The sequence below is a fragment of the Zea mays genome, chromosome 2, assembly GCF_902167145.1.
Source record: "Zea mays cultivar B73 chromosome 2, Zm-B73-REFERENCE-NAM-5.0, whole genome shotgun sequence".
Classification (NCBI taxonomy): domain Eukaryota; kingdom Viridiplantae; phylum Streptophyta; class Magnoliopsida; order Poales; family Poaceae; genus Zea; species Zea mays.
The window spans coordinates 169,677,758-169,693,380 of record NC_050097.1 but is presented as its reverse complement, the minus strand read 5'-3'; the positions used below and the strand labels follow the sequence as shown (position 1 = coordinate 169,693,380).

Here is a 15,623-nt window from a genome sequence, read left to right as displayed (position 1 = left end):
CTGAAGCGCTGAGGCGGAGCTGAAGGTCCTGCCAATGTGGTCTTCCTATTCTTTTCTGCCTGTCGAGCTGTGATGCAGTCTTCCTGAGAAATGGCCATGTTGACTAACTCATTGTAGCTGTTGGCCCTGACTGTGTTGAGACGGTCGTGGAGCTTAGTACTGAGGCCCCTCCTGAACTTGTCCCTCTTCTTCTCATCTGTGTCAGCATGATAGCCTGCGTACTGACACAGGTCATTAAAATCTTAAGCGTACTGCAACACTGTACGATTCCCCTGAGTGAGTGCCAGAAACTCATTGAGCTTGCGGTCCATGATGCCTGCCGGTATGTGATGCCCTCTGAATGCTTCCTTGAACTCTTCCCATTCCACCACATGGTTAGCTAGCTGCATAGCGAGGAAGTGGTCCCACCAGGTCCGCGCGGGTCTGCGAAGCTGCTGGGTGGCGAAACGGACCTTAGCCATATCTGAACAAACTCCATTAAGTAGCGGGAATTTGGATTCCACTACCCTAAGCCACACATCAACATCAAGTGGATCCTCGACCCGAGTGAACAATGGCGGTTGAGTGCCGAGGAACTCCTGATAGGTGGCCGCTGCTGGGGGACGCTGATGGTCACCACCACCGTAGGGCTGAGGTGGTGGCTGTCACAGAGCCAACTGTCGCAGAATCTCATTCTGCTGAGCCATCAGTTCTTGCATGGTAGGAGGCGGCGGCGGTGGTGGAGGAATGCGCTCATTCTGTCCACAACGCGCTCTTCCTGCCATCTGAAAATTAAGGATGCTCTTAATATCATACTTTTGACATCAGGGTTCGCACATGGTAAAAGATTTGAAAGGACAAAGTTTGTAAAATGCCAAACATTTCCTTGCATTTTTCATAAAAGATACCACATGACATAAAACTTTCTTCATAACTTAATTAGAGATTATCCATCCTTCATCAATCCAAAAGAGTTTTCTAATAGTTACAACAGTGTTCAAAATACTCGACTCTCTCTAGCCTAGTACCCTCTAGGTGCAAAAGCTAAGCTAGTTTCGAGGAGTTCTACTGCCGCACACTTCTATCCCACTTTTCTGAAACCTAATGGGCAAACGAGGCAACGCTAGACTCGGGGGAAGGTGGTCTCCCTAAGCCAGCAGTGTCCAAGCTTGATGCAGACTCCGGCTCCTCTCCTCCCTCGATGTCAACATCCTCATCGGCCCCTTCGGCCTCCATGTCCTGGATCTCATGATGGTGCATATCCAAGTGCTAGTTGGCTTCCTCAAGTTGCTACTGAGTGGTCAGAAGCTGATCTTCGAGAACCTCGATGGTGTTCTCCCTGGCTCCTGCTTGCTCCTCAAGCTCTTGGATCTGGGTGGCCATTTGCTCCACCTAGAGGTCTTTTTCCACCAGCTCAGTGGACAGGTCTACCACAAGGTCCTCCCGGTTATCTAGGGTGATCTTGGTAGACTCCACCAAGCCCATCAGTTGGGACATTGCCTCAGCTCGCACGGCTTGCAGACGATACAGGGCATTCATGCACCGCACCGTTAGGTGAGCAGTCTGCCCCGGGTAAAGAGCCCACACATCCTTGGCATGCTCCACTCGGTCCTTCCACATTGGGTAGTCCTCCTTTTCGGCGGGGAACAAGCCAATGGGATGAGTGGACAGCTCCAAGGGGTGACAGCCACAAAAGGTCGTCAGCCCGTGGAGAGCAATGGACTCAAGAGTATCTTCGGCCCTGTATCTGAAAGACTCGGAGTCCAACGAATGCCAGCCCGACTGCAAGGGATGAGGCTCCAAGGTCATCCTCACCCTATAGCGGGGTACCCGGTGCTCCTCGAACAACTGCATCGCATATTGGGGAGGCGTCGTATAACCGGCTCCCTGTAGCACCTCCCATAAATGTGGGGAAAACCCTCTCGCGCAAGTCCGTCCGTGTGGGAATGTGCGTTCCCTCCTTCCGAGGATTCGTGAGAAGTCATCGGTGTAAGGGTGAGGGTAAGTGAAAATAAAAAGAATTAAGATAATAAAAGGGAATTAGTGCTTGGCTTTCTTAGGGTAATGTGAAGATCTTGGAGGTATACTTAATCTTTGATTACCTTGCCTCATAGCTTTGTAAAATTTCTTGACCACTTACTAAGTAGTTAGAATAAAATGATGCATGCATGCTCGTCCTAAGTGACCTCATATCAACCTATAGGGATAGAGAAATCTCCATCCCTTATAGTAGCCTGTAGGGCACATTTCAATAGCCACCTAGCTACCCATCTAGCATCCTAAGGCTTCACGTTCTATGTATATCCTTATCGCCTTACCGAACTATCCAACATTGGTTTCTAACAAGTTTTAATTTTGGGAAATTTGGATCCATACCATTAAAAGATCACCACTTTGGATACATACCATTACTATCTCACTTACATGTGGGTCCACATGAGTCAATGACATGTGGGGTCCATGGTATATATCTAAAGTTTGGATCTTTTAATGGTATAGATCCAATTGTTCCTTTAATTTTTGAAAAGGATGGTAATTACGGTTTATTGATTCCTCTGTGGTGGTACAAGCCTCCGATACCAGCTGTGGCGGAAACGCCCGAATTATTCCAACTTAAGTGTCTAAGTCCCGCCTTAGAGGCTAGACCACACTTAAAAAGGGATAAAACGTCAGTCCCTCGGATCTAGTCCGACGAGGCCACTAACAGGATCAAGTACCACGTACTCACTCGAAGGTGAGGTACAGAGCAAATACAATAAAGCATAAAACCATACATTAAAGAGTACTTAGATTTATTACAACATCATTGGAGTTTATCAAAAGTAGTGATCATTGTTTGGAATGTAGCGGAATATAACTAACGGTAAATAAATGGAGGGATGGGGAAGCCTGGCCCATCACTCCCCATGCTCCTCCTCTGCTGAGGTAGGGTCCCACTCGACTGTCCAACCTGGTGGCAAGATAGACGCCCAAGTCACGCCAGCAACCATGTCCTCCAGAGAACCTGTAAAAATTATACCACAAGCAAGGCTGAGTATACTAATATTCAGCTAGACTTACCCGGTGTGAGGAGTCTACTCCTCTACCTCTAGACATGCAGTTGTTTGGCTGAGGGGTTTGGTTTGCCAAAAACACTAGCTGAGTCTAAAATCAAGTTTAGCTTTTCAAGTTTTAGTGTGACTCTCTTAAGACTAAATGTGCACCTAACTAATCGTACATGATATCAAACATTTTAGCAATCAACATCTTTTGCCAAACACATTTCCACTTGTTACCTAATGCAGTACAATGGATCAAGCAGTCTCATTAGCTGCGAGAAGTAGACGATTCGAATCGAGTTTTTATCCTTGCAAGGTAAACCTAAACACACGACGTGGCGAGGCACTCCGTCCCCACACACATCAACCGTCCCCATCGATTCCCTGGCAACAAATCAGGGCTCACCGCCTTGGCGTACAATGCCTCACTGACCCCGACTGCCGTCGTGCAGTGACCGCACTTGTACCCACCATAACCAGAATGGGAGACCACGTCTCAGGTCGCGTGAGGGGTAAAGTCTGCGGGCAGGTTCACTCAGGTACTAGGCTTACCGATTCACCATATTTCTCGGCATGTGCTTAGTACGTTCAAACGCTTGACACAGGTATCCGCACGCTAATCCTTATTCCAATTTCATCTCGTAGACCACGCATCCCCATGGATCCGTGTCCACAGACCATCATCATTCTGTTATCAAAATGGATACAATCAATTCCTGACCTCGCGCGAGTGCTAAAAAAATCACTCGACTTCTACCGAGATCCCTAATTAGCAAAGCAGCTACTCGACCTAGCATACTAGTATCCATCTCAAAAGGAATCTTGAGTTCATGCAACTAGGGTTTCAAACAACTCCTACACTTAAGTGCACATTACAAACCTACAAACATTAAGTGCAGTAAAATAGCATATAGAATAGGTTATGCATAAAACCGGGGCTTGCCTTCCAAAGCTGGGGTAGGCAGATCCTCGATGGCAGGCTCTGGTGCTGGCTCCTGGGCTACCTCCTGAGCAACTCCTTGCTCTAGAACGAGGATGTATTCCCCGTCAGCGAGATTACAGTCTATCGAATGCAATGAATAAGAGGTATGCATATTAATGATATGGTATTTTAGAAACAGTAAGCATAGTGAAACAATATTAAGATAGTGGTATACTAGGGTTTTCTTTGGTTATCCTTAAGGGTTTTATACCTTCATTTTTTTGGGGTTTTGTATGAACTTACAATCTTTAATTATATCTTTAGGTTTCATGGGATTCTTAGAAGGTTTTAGTTGTACATTATCTAGTTCCCCCAAAATTCCCATTTTTCTTCCTATTGCGCTTCTTATTAAGTATTTTTGAACTATCATGGCAAGTTAACATTTTCCAAAAATGTTATAAAAATTACAGTGGGTAAACATTGACCTCTGTGGGTTGTTCCAAAAATTTGAGGTTGAAATTAATTCAGATACTCTTTGTGCAAAATTAACAAAAGTAAGGGTAAAAGGGCACTTTACACTATAGCTCTAATTTCTGTGGGGTTTCTGGGTCAACATTTATTTTTGCCAAGATTCCTAGGGAATAATAGGTCTTTGCAATAAAAATCACAGAAAAAGACCTACTGGATATTTATTTGTGATTTTCTAAAGTTTAATGCCAAAAAGGTACTTATAACTAACTTGTTATTTGAAAAATGTCAAACAACAGAACTTATATTTTTCCTAGATTTATATTAGCATATTATTAGTTATCCCAAGGATTGGGGTGGTTTCTCCTTAGGATTATTTTTCTAGGGTTTTTCTAAGCTTTCATTGTTTTCATGAAATAAAAGGTAGTGCATTTCTTTTGTACTAACAGAGGGTCTAACAAAAATTTTCAGTGAACTATGTTAAATAAGTGAGCTAGCAAAAATGTGGTTGCCCCCAGGTTCTTATTTTAAACTCCCCTTTTCTATTTTCTTTAACTTTGAGTCAAGGTGAGTTTAAATGGTAACCCTTCCTTAATATGGTGTAGTGAGGGGTTTATTAATTTTAAACAGGCTAGGTAGTGGTTTGGTACCTCTCTGATTTTTCTTAACCCCAGTCTAAAAGTGTAGTTATTTTCCCCTTCTTTATTTAGGTTTTGAGCAGTTTACTATTTAAATCTAAACTTTAAAATTTCCTGCCATACTTAGGGTGTTTGGTATTTTTCCTAAGTAGCTCATATTATTCAGAGCCTAGCAAATTTTGTTTGACCAAATTTGGTTGAATAAAACTGAAGTTATGAATTTTATAAGCTTTGCTTACATTTAAAAGAATAATGTTTTAAAGGTTTTATGAAAAACCAGTTTACACCGAGGCCCCTGGGCTTTTCCTCAACCAATTCTTTAACTTATGCCCCTGGGACTATTCACATGAGTCTCTGACTATTCAAACCCCCTCGGCTTCTTCTTCTTTCTCCCCGAGATCCCTCCCCTCTTTGAAACAGTAACCGCAAAAGTAAACAGGGCGGCGCGGCTTACCAGCGGCGAGGGAGGTCCGGCGAAGGGCAGGGTTAGCTCCAGGAGGTCCTGGCGGTCACGTCGAGGTACAACTCGTCAACGGTGATGGCCGGAATCGGTCGGGCCACGTGCGCAGGCGGGCGGGCTCGTCGGCGGCGTGCGCTCCGGCCTGCTCACAGCGGTAGAGTTCAATCCAAGGGCACAGGGAGCTTCACGAGGTGCGAAAGATGCTACCTGTGCAAGGAATCGAAGAAAGACTCACCGTGGAGCTTGGTCTACGTACGCCGGCGGTCGGGTGAAGTCTGGCGAGGTCGATCCGGTGTCTCCGGTGAGGTAGAGTTCGATTCCTGGCTCTAGAAGCTTCACCGAGGTACGTAGAGGCTATCCCGAGGGTCAGATGGGGCAGGAAATGGCTTGGTTGGCCGGTCTATGGTGGCCATGGCTTGCGCGGCCGCTGGCACCTTGCTCACGGGGCAAACTCCGGCGAACTCGAGCTCTGGTTGGGTTAGTGGCGCGTGGGGGTGTACGGTCGAGGCCGGGATGGCTTTTATAGGCGTGGGCGTGGGCGTGGATGCAAGGTTGGCGCGGCGCAGGGCTACGCGCGTGGGTGGAGCGCCGAGGGCGTGCTCTAGCGCGCCAGAACGCGTCGAACACGTGGGCATTTGTTTCTGCCTCTGTTCAAACGCTTGCAGGGATCAGAAACATGCGAATCTCGCCAAGGGTCTTGTGCAAATCTCTTCCTGGCACCTAGGGCTAGCCATTATGTGTGAGTTTTAATGGGAGATATGCCCTAAGTCACAAGATATGGGGGCACCAAGTCAGTGCTGTCGGCACTGTTCAACCCGAGACAAAACTCATGTCAAACCGTGTCAAAAGGTCTTGGCTTCGGTTCAAACTTTTCTAGTGTGTGCCTTAGGTAATTTGGCTCCTTTTTGTCAATTGGACCTCATGGATTTGGCGCCAGCAACTAGGTGAACATCTCTGATCTTTGGAAGAGGGCTGATTTTTAACTTAGAGAAAAATTGGTTGCTCTTGAGTGTTCTTCACTTGGGGGCTGAATTTGAGAATTTTGTGGGACCTTTTTGGAATACTTTCTTTACTATTTCTTGTAGATATATTAATGTACTTCAACTTTGGTAAAGGCTTTAAGTCATGACATGGTCATTTGCTTATCCTTTCCATAAATCCAGTGCTTGGGGGTCTAATGGCTCAAGAGGGGGGGTCTCGGGTTTGAGCCACTTTTTCTAAGGTGAAGATGTATGAAAATCTTGGGTATTGCTTTTGTCATAATCATTCCTTAATTAATCCTTGGTTTCTAAAGTTTTGGTGCTCCTTCTCCTCTACTTAAACACATGTGATAATAGGCCGTGAGTGCATGTATTGAGCCAGGGCCTGGGGTAACACCTAGGGTGTTACATCGGCGGACCGTCCGCAGGTGCCAAAATGGATTTGGGCGAGGACTGTGTGTTTTTGGGCATTTGAACTATGGACCGTCCGAGGCTTTAGCCCGGACAGTACTAACTCCTAAGGGCAGACCATCTGGCACTGTAGGGCGGACAGTCCGCCCATGAATTTCAACTTGGTCAGTGCTATGGCAATTTAAGTTGCTAGGTCCCAGACCGTTCTCCCTGGGTTGGCAGACCATCTGAGCTTGACTTTTTCTGACACCAATGACAGATTTCAAACAAGAATTATAGCCGTTACATGTACGGCGGACCGTCCGACCGTAGGGTGCAGACCGTTCGCGCTTGCGTAGAAGTTGTGCTAGTTGCACATAACGACTAGAATTGAGAGGTGGATTATAAATAGCAGTGGAACTCATGTGTGAGGACTCTCTTGGCCATTCCTAGCATACTTTGAGCTCATTTGTGATCCTCTAAATCACTCTCTCACACTCTTTGCTTGAGATTGCATTCTAGTGAGAGATTGAGAGCTCCTAGTGCATTTGGCATCCATTGGTGATCCTTGAGGCACTATGTGGTACACCGAGCAAGCTTCGTTAGCTTTGTTACTCTTGGAAGTTGCCGCCTCCTAGACAGCTCGATGTTGTCTTCGTCGAGCTCTCCGTTAAAGTTGTGGAGGAGCTGCAGTGTTGATTGTGAGGGGTTCACGCCTACCTCGCCGGAGCGGCAAGGGCGACACTAGTGGAATCGAGGTATTGAGTGATTTCTTGTCCACTTGGCTCAAAGATTAAGCTGTGTCTTGATAGAGGAGCAAGTGAGAGCTTGATGTCCACCTCAACGTGGATTAGGGGTGATCGGCAAATCACCGATACCACGGGATAAAACTCGGTGCCATTCTCTTCACTCTTTACTTATTACTTTGCAAGTAGTTAGTAATTTATGTATTGTCTATCATTTCTAGTATTGCCATAATTGTTCATCATAGTTTTCTTGCCTATCATAGCTAGAGAATTTATATCTTTTATCGTATTGATTAAATTTCTCTAGTGTCTATGATTTTAGTTAAAACCGTCTATTCACCCCCCTCTAGCCAGTGTCCTAGATCCTACACAAGTGCTTCAAGATCACCTTGATGGGACGCAATGACTACCCCACCAAGAACAAATCAAGGGGAAAGCGTTCATGCTTCAAGTACGGTAAGTCTGGTCATTTTATTGCTCAATGTACCAATAATGAGAATGACCAGAACCAAGACAAGAAAGGGAAGGAGGAGGAGAAGAAGTTCTATAGAAAGAAGATGGACGAGGCGCACATTGGCAAGGAATGAGACTTGGACTGCACTTCATCCGACTCCAACGACGAAGGACTTGCCGCCTCTGCCTTCAACAAGTCTTCTCTCTTCCCCAACGAGAAACACACATGCCTTATGGCTAACGAAAAGAAGGTACGTACACGTGGCACTCCTAAGTACACTTCAAGTGACGAGGAATATGATGATGATGTAGATTATAACAATCTTTTAAGGGCTTTGATAGATCTAAAGCAGACTAAATTACTGAATTATTTGATGCCTTTAATTAAAAGGATAGGTTGATAGAAAAGCAAGAAGATTTGCTTTATGAGGAACATGATAAAGTTGTAGAAATCGAAACATCTATTGCTTTAGAAGTAGATAAGAATGAAAGGCTTGTGTGTGATTTATCTTCATGTCATGCTACTATTTCTAGCCTAAAAATGCAAATAATGATTTAAATGGTAGAATAGAAAAGTTGAATGCCTCTAGTTCTTCTTTAGAGCATGTTTTCAATTTGCACTAAATGTAAAGATCATGCCTCTACTATTGCAAAGTTGAATGATGAAATTGTTCAATTAAATGTTGAACTTAAACCTATAATAATGAAATAGAAAAAATAAATTTGCTAGGGATGCCTTCACCATCGGTAGAAATCTCTCCATTAAGGATGGACTTAGTTTCCAAAAGGGAACCAAGAACACAAAGAGCCAAAAGGCCCCCAACTTCACTAGGGAGAAGGGAAAGGCGCCTATGACCAGTAGCTCACATTCTTTTCATGAAAATAAGAACCATGCTTATTTTTATTGTCATATTAAGAATGTTTCTCATAATACTCGTAATATTCATCATGATGCATGTATTAATCATCTTGTTTTACAAACGCATCATGATGCTATTTTTACTCCTTGCACTATGATTGCTTCATCTAGTGGTTCCTATGCTCACAGTAGAAGTAGACCTAGGCGCCATGCATCTCAGGTTGCTTCTCACGTGCCTAAGAATAGGAATGCATCTCATGGTCCTTCTATTCTATTTTGTATTATTGATGCTTCCTATGTAATTTATCACTAGGTATGTGCCCATGCATTGCGACGGAACACAAATTAACGAGCCTCAATTGCTCAAGGTTCTAGCGACGGACAGCGTGAACGCAATAGTGACGGGAGCCCTCATAGGGAACAGTGCATTGTTGCAGAGAAGCGCGAGCCTGAGCACACTACGGGCTCCATCATCGTGTTGCGGGGCTGCCATTGCCACGAGCTCCATATATAAAATGGGTTATTCAGATCACAATAACTAAAACAATGATGTCCCAAGACTTTTTCTACTACACTCAAAGACTCATACAATATTGACAATGCATTGTTGCAACAAGAACATATAATACCACGATAAGTTATATACAAAATATGCGTTATATTGTTATGAGAAAATGTTTCATAATCTATTTGTGGGCTACTTTAATTTAGTTGTTTCACTACTACAAATTCCCCCACATGGCCATAACTTGTAGAAAGAGATAGCTAATGGTAATCATACATAATACTGTTTTGCCAATTATGTTATATGTAATAAAAATCATAGAAAAATATAAAATTGCTAAGAAGTTGGTACGAAGAAAATTCTCTTTTAAGTCAATTGGCCGAATTGTATGTCTCACTTAAAAATATCCTCTGCCTATTCAAAATGTTCCTTACTGTACGCAATTTTATATTTATTTGAAAACATGATAATCATTTTCAGGAACCTCTTATATGGAATGTGCTTTAGAACAAAATAACATGCCTTTACCCGAATATATTCGCATCACAAAAGAATATATGAATTACCAATCCAGTCTTGCGCCTCATTTTGTTTAATAATTAATTCATAAAAGATGTGTTGTTGTCAAACAAATGAGAGAACATAGAATCAGAAAATGGTTCGACTAGCTTTAACAGAACTTCGTAGATTACAAGAGAATGAACACATCCATAAAGTAGATTCTCAACTGAAGTTGTCCATACTTCACGAATTTCATGGACAAGCTGTTGTTGCATAGCCATTAGGAATTCTCCATTGGTGTCACCTTAAAGGACCTGGCATCATGATAGGTTGTGTTTTCATTGTACAGTCCACATATAAAAAACTCCGAGGAAGCAAATAATGAGCAAGCAAATAATAAGCATGTTCATCATTTGTTAGAAATTAACATGGATAACTCTCTTGTGCCCAGTCCCATCCCGGTAAGAGTAAGTAACTGGAATTCTGGAAGTGGTTCATCTGGAATGTGACATAAAAATGGTTATCAACTAGGAAGAAATTTTATCCAAAAGTTGTGACTTACAGTAGATTGATTAATTTAAAGTTGAGTACTCATATCAGAATGTGGCAGTACATGCATGATCATAAGAGAGTAGTGCATTGCAGGTCAATGGCGATGGCAGCTTCCGCCTTGGCCCCATAAACCAGCCTCTGCATTGCAGGTCAAGTAGGAACGTTAGACAATGCTCAGTAATGTCTAGCTGTGCCTATACCAGTTTAGGCAATTAAAACATGAAAGTATGAACCTTGATTCGGGAGAGATGAATTGCACCAAAGCACATTGGGCATGGCTCGCAGGACGCGTAAATTTCGCAGTCAGAGAGCTCCATTTTCCCGAGCTTTTTGCAAGCCTAAAATATGGGCATACAAAGACCATCAAGCACATAGCAAATAATGAAATTAACTGCCAGACAGATTGCAAAAAGAGATTAAAGTAATGATAATTTTACTGAGATCGACTGCTAATGGTAGCCTTCAGGTAATTTACCTCTCTAATTGCAGTTACTTCAGCATGCGCAGTAGGGTCAGTGTGCTTCAGAACCATGTTATGGCAGCTAACTACCACTTCATCATTGCGGACGACAACTGCTCCAAATGGACCTCCGTCACCGCAATCGACTCCACGGTATGCTTCTTCCACTGTTTTGTCAAGAATTTGTGATCCCTGTCTTGCACAGCTACAAAATTCACCACAATGCAGGTCTTAGATCAGTTTTCTTGGTGTCGTTACATAAAAGCAAGTTGGCATAACTTGGATAGCTACTTTGAAACGTACAGTTTTTCTTCTCAGTACTTGAATTTGTGAATGTGTTTACTTTACCTTACTAACTTTTATCCAAACGTAAAGTTGAGCACATCACAGAAATGGAAATGGAACACAATAAAAAGGAATATTTCCAGGATACACCAAAAACAGCACGTAAAGAAGGTGTCACTAGGAGAGTGAAGTCCCAAACAGTAAGGCTTAACTTCAAGCGAACTGAAATATTGTTTATAACATCTTCATCCATCATGTCTCCAAATTCATTATTCTCTTGACAGTCCTGGAGTGCTGGATTATCCAACACCCTCCTTAGTACAGTAGAAGTTGATGTTAGTCTTTGTACCTAAATGTTATAGCAGAATTAGAAAAAAGAAAATAACATGGTTAATCCTTAAGAATATATTATCAGAGCATAATACCATTTTCTTCTGGTGATGAGTAGTCTCTGGGTCCAGTGAGGTCAAGACAACTTCTTAATTCTCTGTATAGCCCACACTTTTCAGATTTTGGTAGAGATTCTGTTTTGGAACTGCTACTAGAAATTAGGTCAGCAAAAAAGTATAACCCAGAAATCAAAGCTAATGTCACCAGGACATTTATGACCATATGCAAGTATCATATTGTGACACTTAAACTTGGGATTCTTGTTCAAGAGTGATGTGAAATAATTTCTTTACAGTAACATGATTGTTTCATACTTACTTGACCATAATTCTTCCACAGTTTTTAAAGGTAGCAAGGTATATAAGCAGGTAAACTTACAAGGTTACTCAAGATTCTGAATTTGACATCTCAAGTAACAAATTTCAATAAAAGCTACATATCACTTAATGAATAATAGATTCCACCACAATATATCCAATATATTCATATAGAATATGTTTAATGGCTTCTCTTGTTATAATTAAGAATTAGTTTTTCTTAATTAAGAATTAGTTTTTCTTCCCAAGCATGCCAAATAAGATGGATCTGTTCACTGCTCTTTTCAAAATGCTGGTCCCTTTGCAATAGATCCGGCTAATGTTGTAACCAACTGAAACAGAAAAAATGCAAAAAATACTGTCAGTAATAATATCATACTCAGTATTGCAGATTTTGTAGCAGCAGCAAAACCATGCGATGGATTTACAGGGCCATGTTTGACAAAACCAGAGAAGTATAGGACTCGGCTTGACAGGAGTCGGTAGCAGCAGTAAAACGTTCTCAAACCAAAAACAATAAAAAACATGGTGAAAATGCAGATTTTATTCAGAAGACAAAAGTAGTGTTTTCCTTTGGTAGAAATCATGCTGGAATAATAAATAACCTACTTTGATACTGAAAATTTAATTGCGTGGTGAAAAGAATACTTAAAAATGAGAATCCATCTAGCGATTGAATAGACTTAATTTTGTAGCTGACAGTTTTTTTCACAGTATCTGTGACTCAAATAATCCTGACCTCTTTCTCTACCAAATTGAGTCTTCATACTTGACATTGGCCAGTCACCTCAAGGCTTTCGACTTACTTTGGATTATTGTTCATAGTCAGGCCATCAATGGGCTACTGCCATGACATTTCAGCTATAGCCTACAACCAGGTTGCCAATGCAGCTATGTCTACTTGGTCGTCTCCCATGAGCAGAAGTACATTATGTATTAGCTTACTATAATAATGCATTGCTCATTTCACAAAACAGGAAATCACATTTCACTTGTTCTAGAATCGCTCTTAAATGAGAAGGATCAACTCTAGATAACTCATCTAGAGAAAGACAATCGTGGCTACTACAAATTAATAAACACGTTATGATTGGTTGATCCTAATGAACCTTAATCGCACTCAGTATCTAAATAAAGACATACTAAATAAAGGCATACTAAGTTTGCAATAATAAATGAACTCATATCAACAGACATACTCAGTATTGGTAAGCTAAGAAAATATAAATACAGATTTTGTAGCTCCTCGTTTGTCATACTAAAAAGGTGTGATATACAATTTAACAACTTATATTTCTCCAATATCTAAGAAAGCATTCTACTCTTTGAAATAATACCTCTGAGATTGAGACAATAAAAAAACATGGTGAAAATGCAGATTTTTACAAGTGCATCAAAATGGTGGTCCCTTTGCAATAGATCCGGCATGAATAAACCCAGTTAGCATCATCAGTACATTATGTTCAGACAATGCTCATACTTTGATTATGCAGAGGACAAGTTTGCATGGCTCTGTGATGATGAGTTTGCTCGACAGACTGTGGCAGGAATAAACCCAGTTAGCATCACCAGGCTCACGGTAATGAACTTAAAACATTACTGTGCACATAAGTAAACATATTGCTAACATCTATTCAGCCCCAGTAATACATTGCCTTCTTACACAACACTACTTTACTGAGTTGTTATTTGAAAATAGGTTTCCCACCAGCAAGCAAGATGGATCCTGCAATCTATGGCCCGCCAGAATCATCGATCACAGAAGCGCGCATAACTGGACAGCTCAATGGACTCACAGTACAACAGGTACCTTCAGTATGATGAACTCTTGAAGTGATGAAGACGGAGACAACAAGGAGGAAGGGAGACATGCCACTGGCGCAGGGGACATGAGGAGAAAGGAGCCATTAAACTAACCTTACTCCATGGCGCTGCCGCCACCGCCAAGATCCGCCCGTTCCTCCAAGCTTCAGTGTAGACTCTCTTCTGGTACCAAATCCGCCCCTGATAGTAAGCAACCTACCTCGACGCATGGCAAACATGTCACAAAGCCACACAGCATCGATAGATCGACTAATCCCACCGCTCAGATCCCTCGACGCGCCCAGATCAATCAAACAAAGCAGCAGCTCAGGAACCGAAGCACTCAAAAAATGAAAGCGCGGGGTTAATGGAGATGGAGGCATGGAGCAGACAAACGTACCAGTGGATGCACCGTTGGGTACGGCCCCCCTCGCGTAGCTGCCGTGGCTGAGGCCTGAGGCCCACGTCCACCTGCGCGCAGCCGCACAACACAGCCAGTCCAGACCTCCACTGGCGAGCGAGGGACGCAAGCACGATGTTGCGAAGGCTTACCGTGATGAATGAATAGGCAACGGAACGGCACTCAAGGGCGTCATCATCCCCAGTCACGCGGGTGGCGAATCGGGCCATGGTTGTCGAGTCCCCAGCCTCCATCATGGAAGCGTATTCTTTGCCAAGATCTGGTTCGCCGCTGGCCATCAAAGTTCAATTCTACCTGGACCATCGCACCCATCTTGGCCCAAAGTACTTCCACACCGTGCTACGAACTAGGCCATCCGCTGCCACATGTCGTCGGCCATGCCACAGAGGTCGGAGGCGGGCACTGCTGGGAAGGGCGACGAGGAGCAACGGCTGCGGGCTGCTCTGCGTCACCTGCAGGCGGAGGCAGGGGTACTGGATCGCCTGGTGTACAAGCACCCACCGCGGCGCCACCTATTTGAAAGGGAAATAGTCTCAACATTTCCTATAATCGATTTTGGTGTTTGACGACCATCACAAACCTTGTGGACTAACCAGTTTGCCTAGTTGATCATTTCATAGGTGCATAAGTTCATCTACAACTACTCTAAATCGACTGTTTGGAATACCATAGATTGTTCCGGACAGGAGAAGCTTTTTGGAAAAACACCTAAGCGCGGACCGTCCGGGCCCTTGCGGCGGACCGTCCACGGCACCAAGGTGACCCTCGGAGAGGAACACTGCAAAAACACAAGTCTACACTACGGACAGTCCGATGGAGAAGCGAGAACCGTTCGAGACCAAGCGCGGACCGTCCGGCCTCAGGCACGGACCGTCCGATCGGTGAAGAACCAGAAAACCCGAAGGTGACGGGTTCAGTAAAATGAATTTTAAGCGTCCTCGCGTACCGTCCGGGGTGCACGACCGGACCGTCCACGACTGTGGTACCTGACATCTGACGATGCATTTAATGCACAGTAGCCATTAATATAGCTGTTACTGCTGACCGTTGCGATTTCAGCCGTTGATGTGCAGGGGCGGACCGTCCGGACCAGGGGCGCGGACCGTCTGCGGTCGGCAGAAAGGGTGCAACGACTAGGAAGTGGTTGGGGGCTATAAATATAACCCCAACCACCTCCATTCACTTCACCCAAGCACTCCAATCCTTCACATTCAATACAAGAGCTAGCAATCCATTCAAAGACACAATCAAAGCTTCCAATCTCTCCAAGTTCCACAATTGAGACAAGTGATCATTAGTGATTAGTGACTTGAGAGAGAGAGAGAGAGTGATCTGTGTGTTATTTGTCGCTCTTGTCGCTTGGCTTTTGCAATCGTGCTTCTTTTCCCATTCTTATTCTCAAGTGACTTGTAATCAAAGCAAGAGATAGCAAGTGTGTGGTGGTCCTTGCGGGGTC

General features: G+C 43.5%; 1 protein-coding gene across 1 annotated transcript; it reads right to left on the bottom strand.

Annotated features, from left to right (window-relative positions):
• Window positions 1–10,560: 10,560 nt before the first annotated feature.
• LOC103649069 (guanosine deaminase-like) lies at window positions 10,561–14,445 on the bottom strand. Its single transcript, XM_035965083.1, has 5 exons — window positions 14,299–14,445; window positions 14,147–14,217; window positions 10,967–11,156; window positions 10,725–10,829; window positions 10,561–10,629 (listed from the first exon to the last, which is right to left on the bottom strand). The coding sequence occupies exons 1-5, from the start codon at window positions 14,443–14,445 to the stop codon at window positions 10,561–10,563; spliced, it is 582 nt and encodes a 193-aa protein (XP_035820976.1).
• Between the last annotated feature and the right edge of the window lie 1,178 nt (window positions 14,446–15,623).

Excerpts from the sequence above, each read along its gene's own strand:
- LOC103649069 (XM_035965083.1), bottom strand. The coding sequence starts at position 14,445 with ATGGCCAGCGGCGAACCAGATCTTGGCAAAGAATACGCTTCCATGATG. Across the intron at positions 10,830-10,966 it reads AAGTAACTGCAATTAGAGAG|GCTTGCAAAAAGCTCGGGAA; the intron begins GTAAATTACCTG and ends CCCATATTTTAG. Across the intron at positions 10,630-10,724 it reads TTCATCTCTCCCGAATCAAG|AGGCTGGTTTATGGGGCCAA; the intron begins GTTCATACTTTC and ends CCTGCAATGCAG.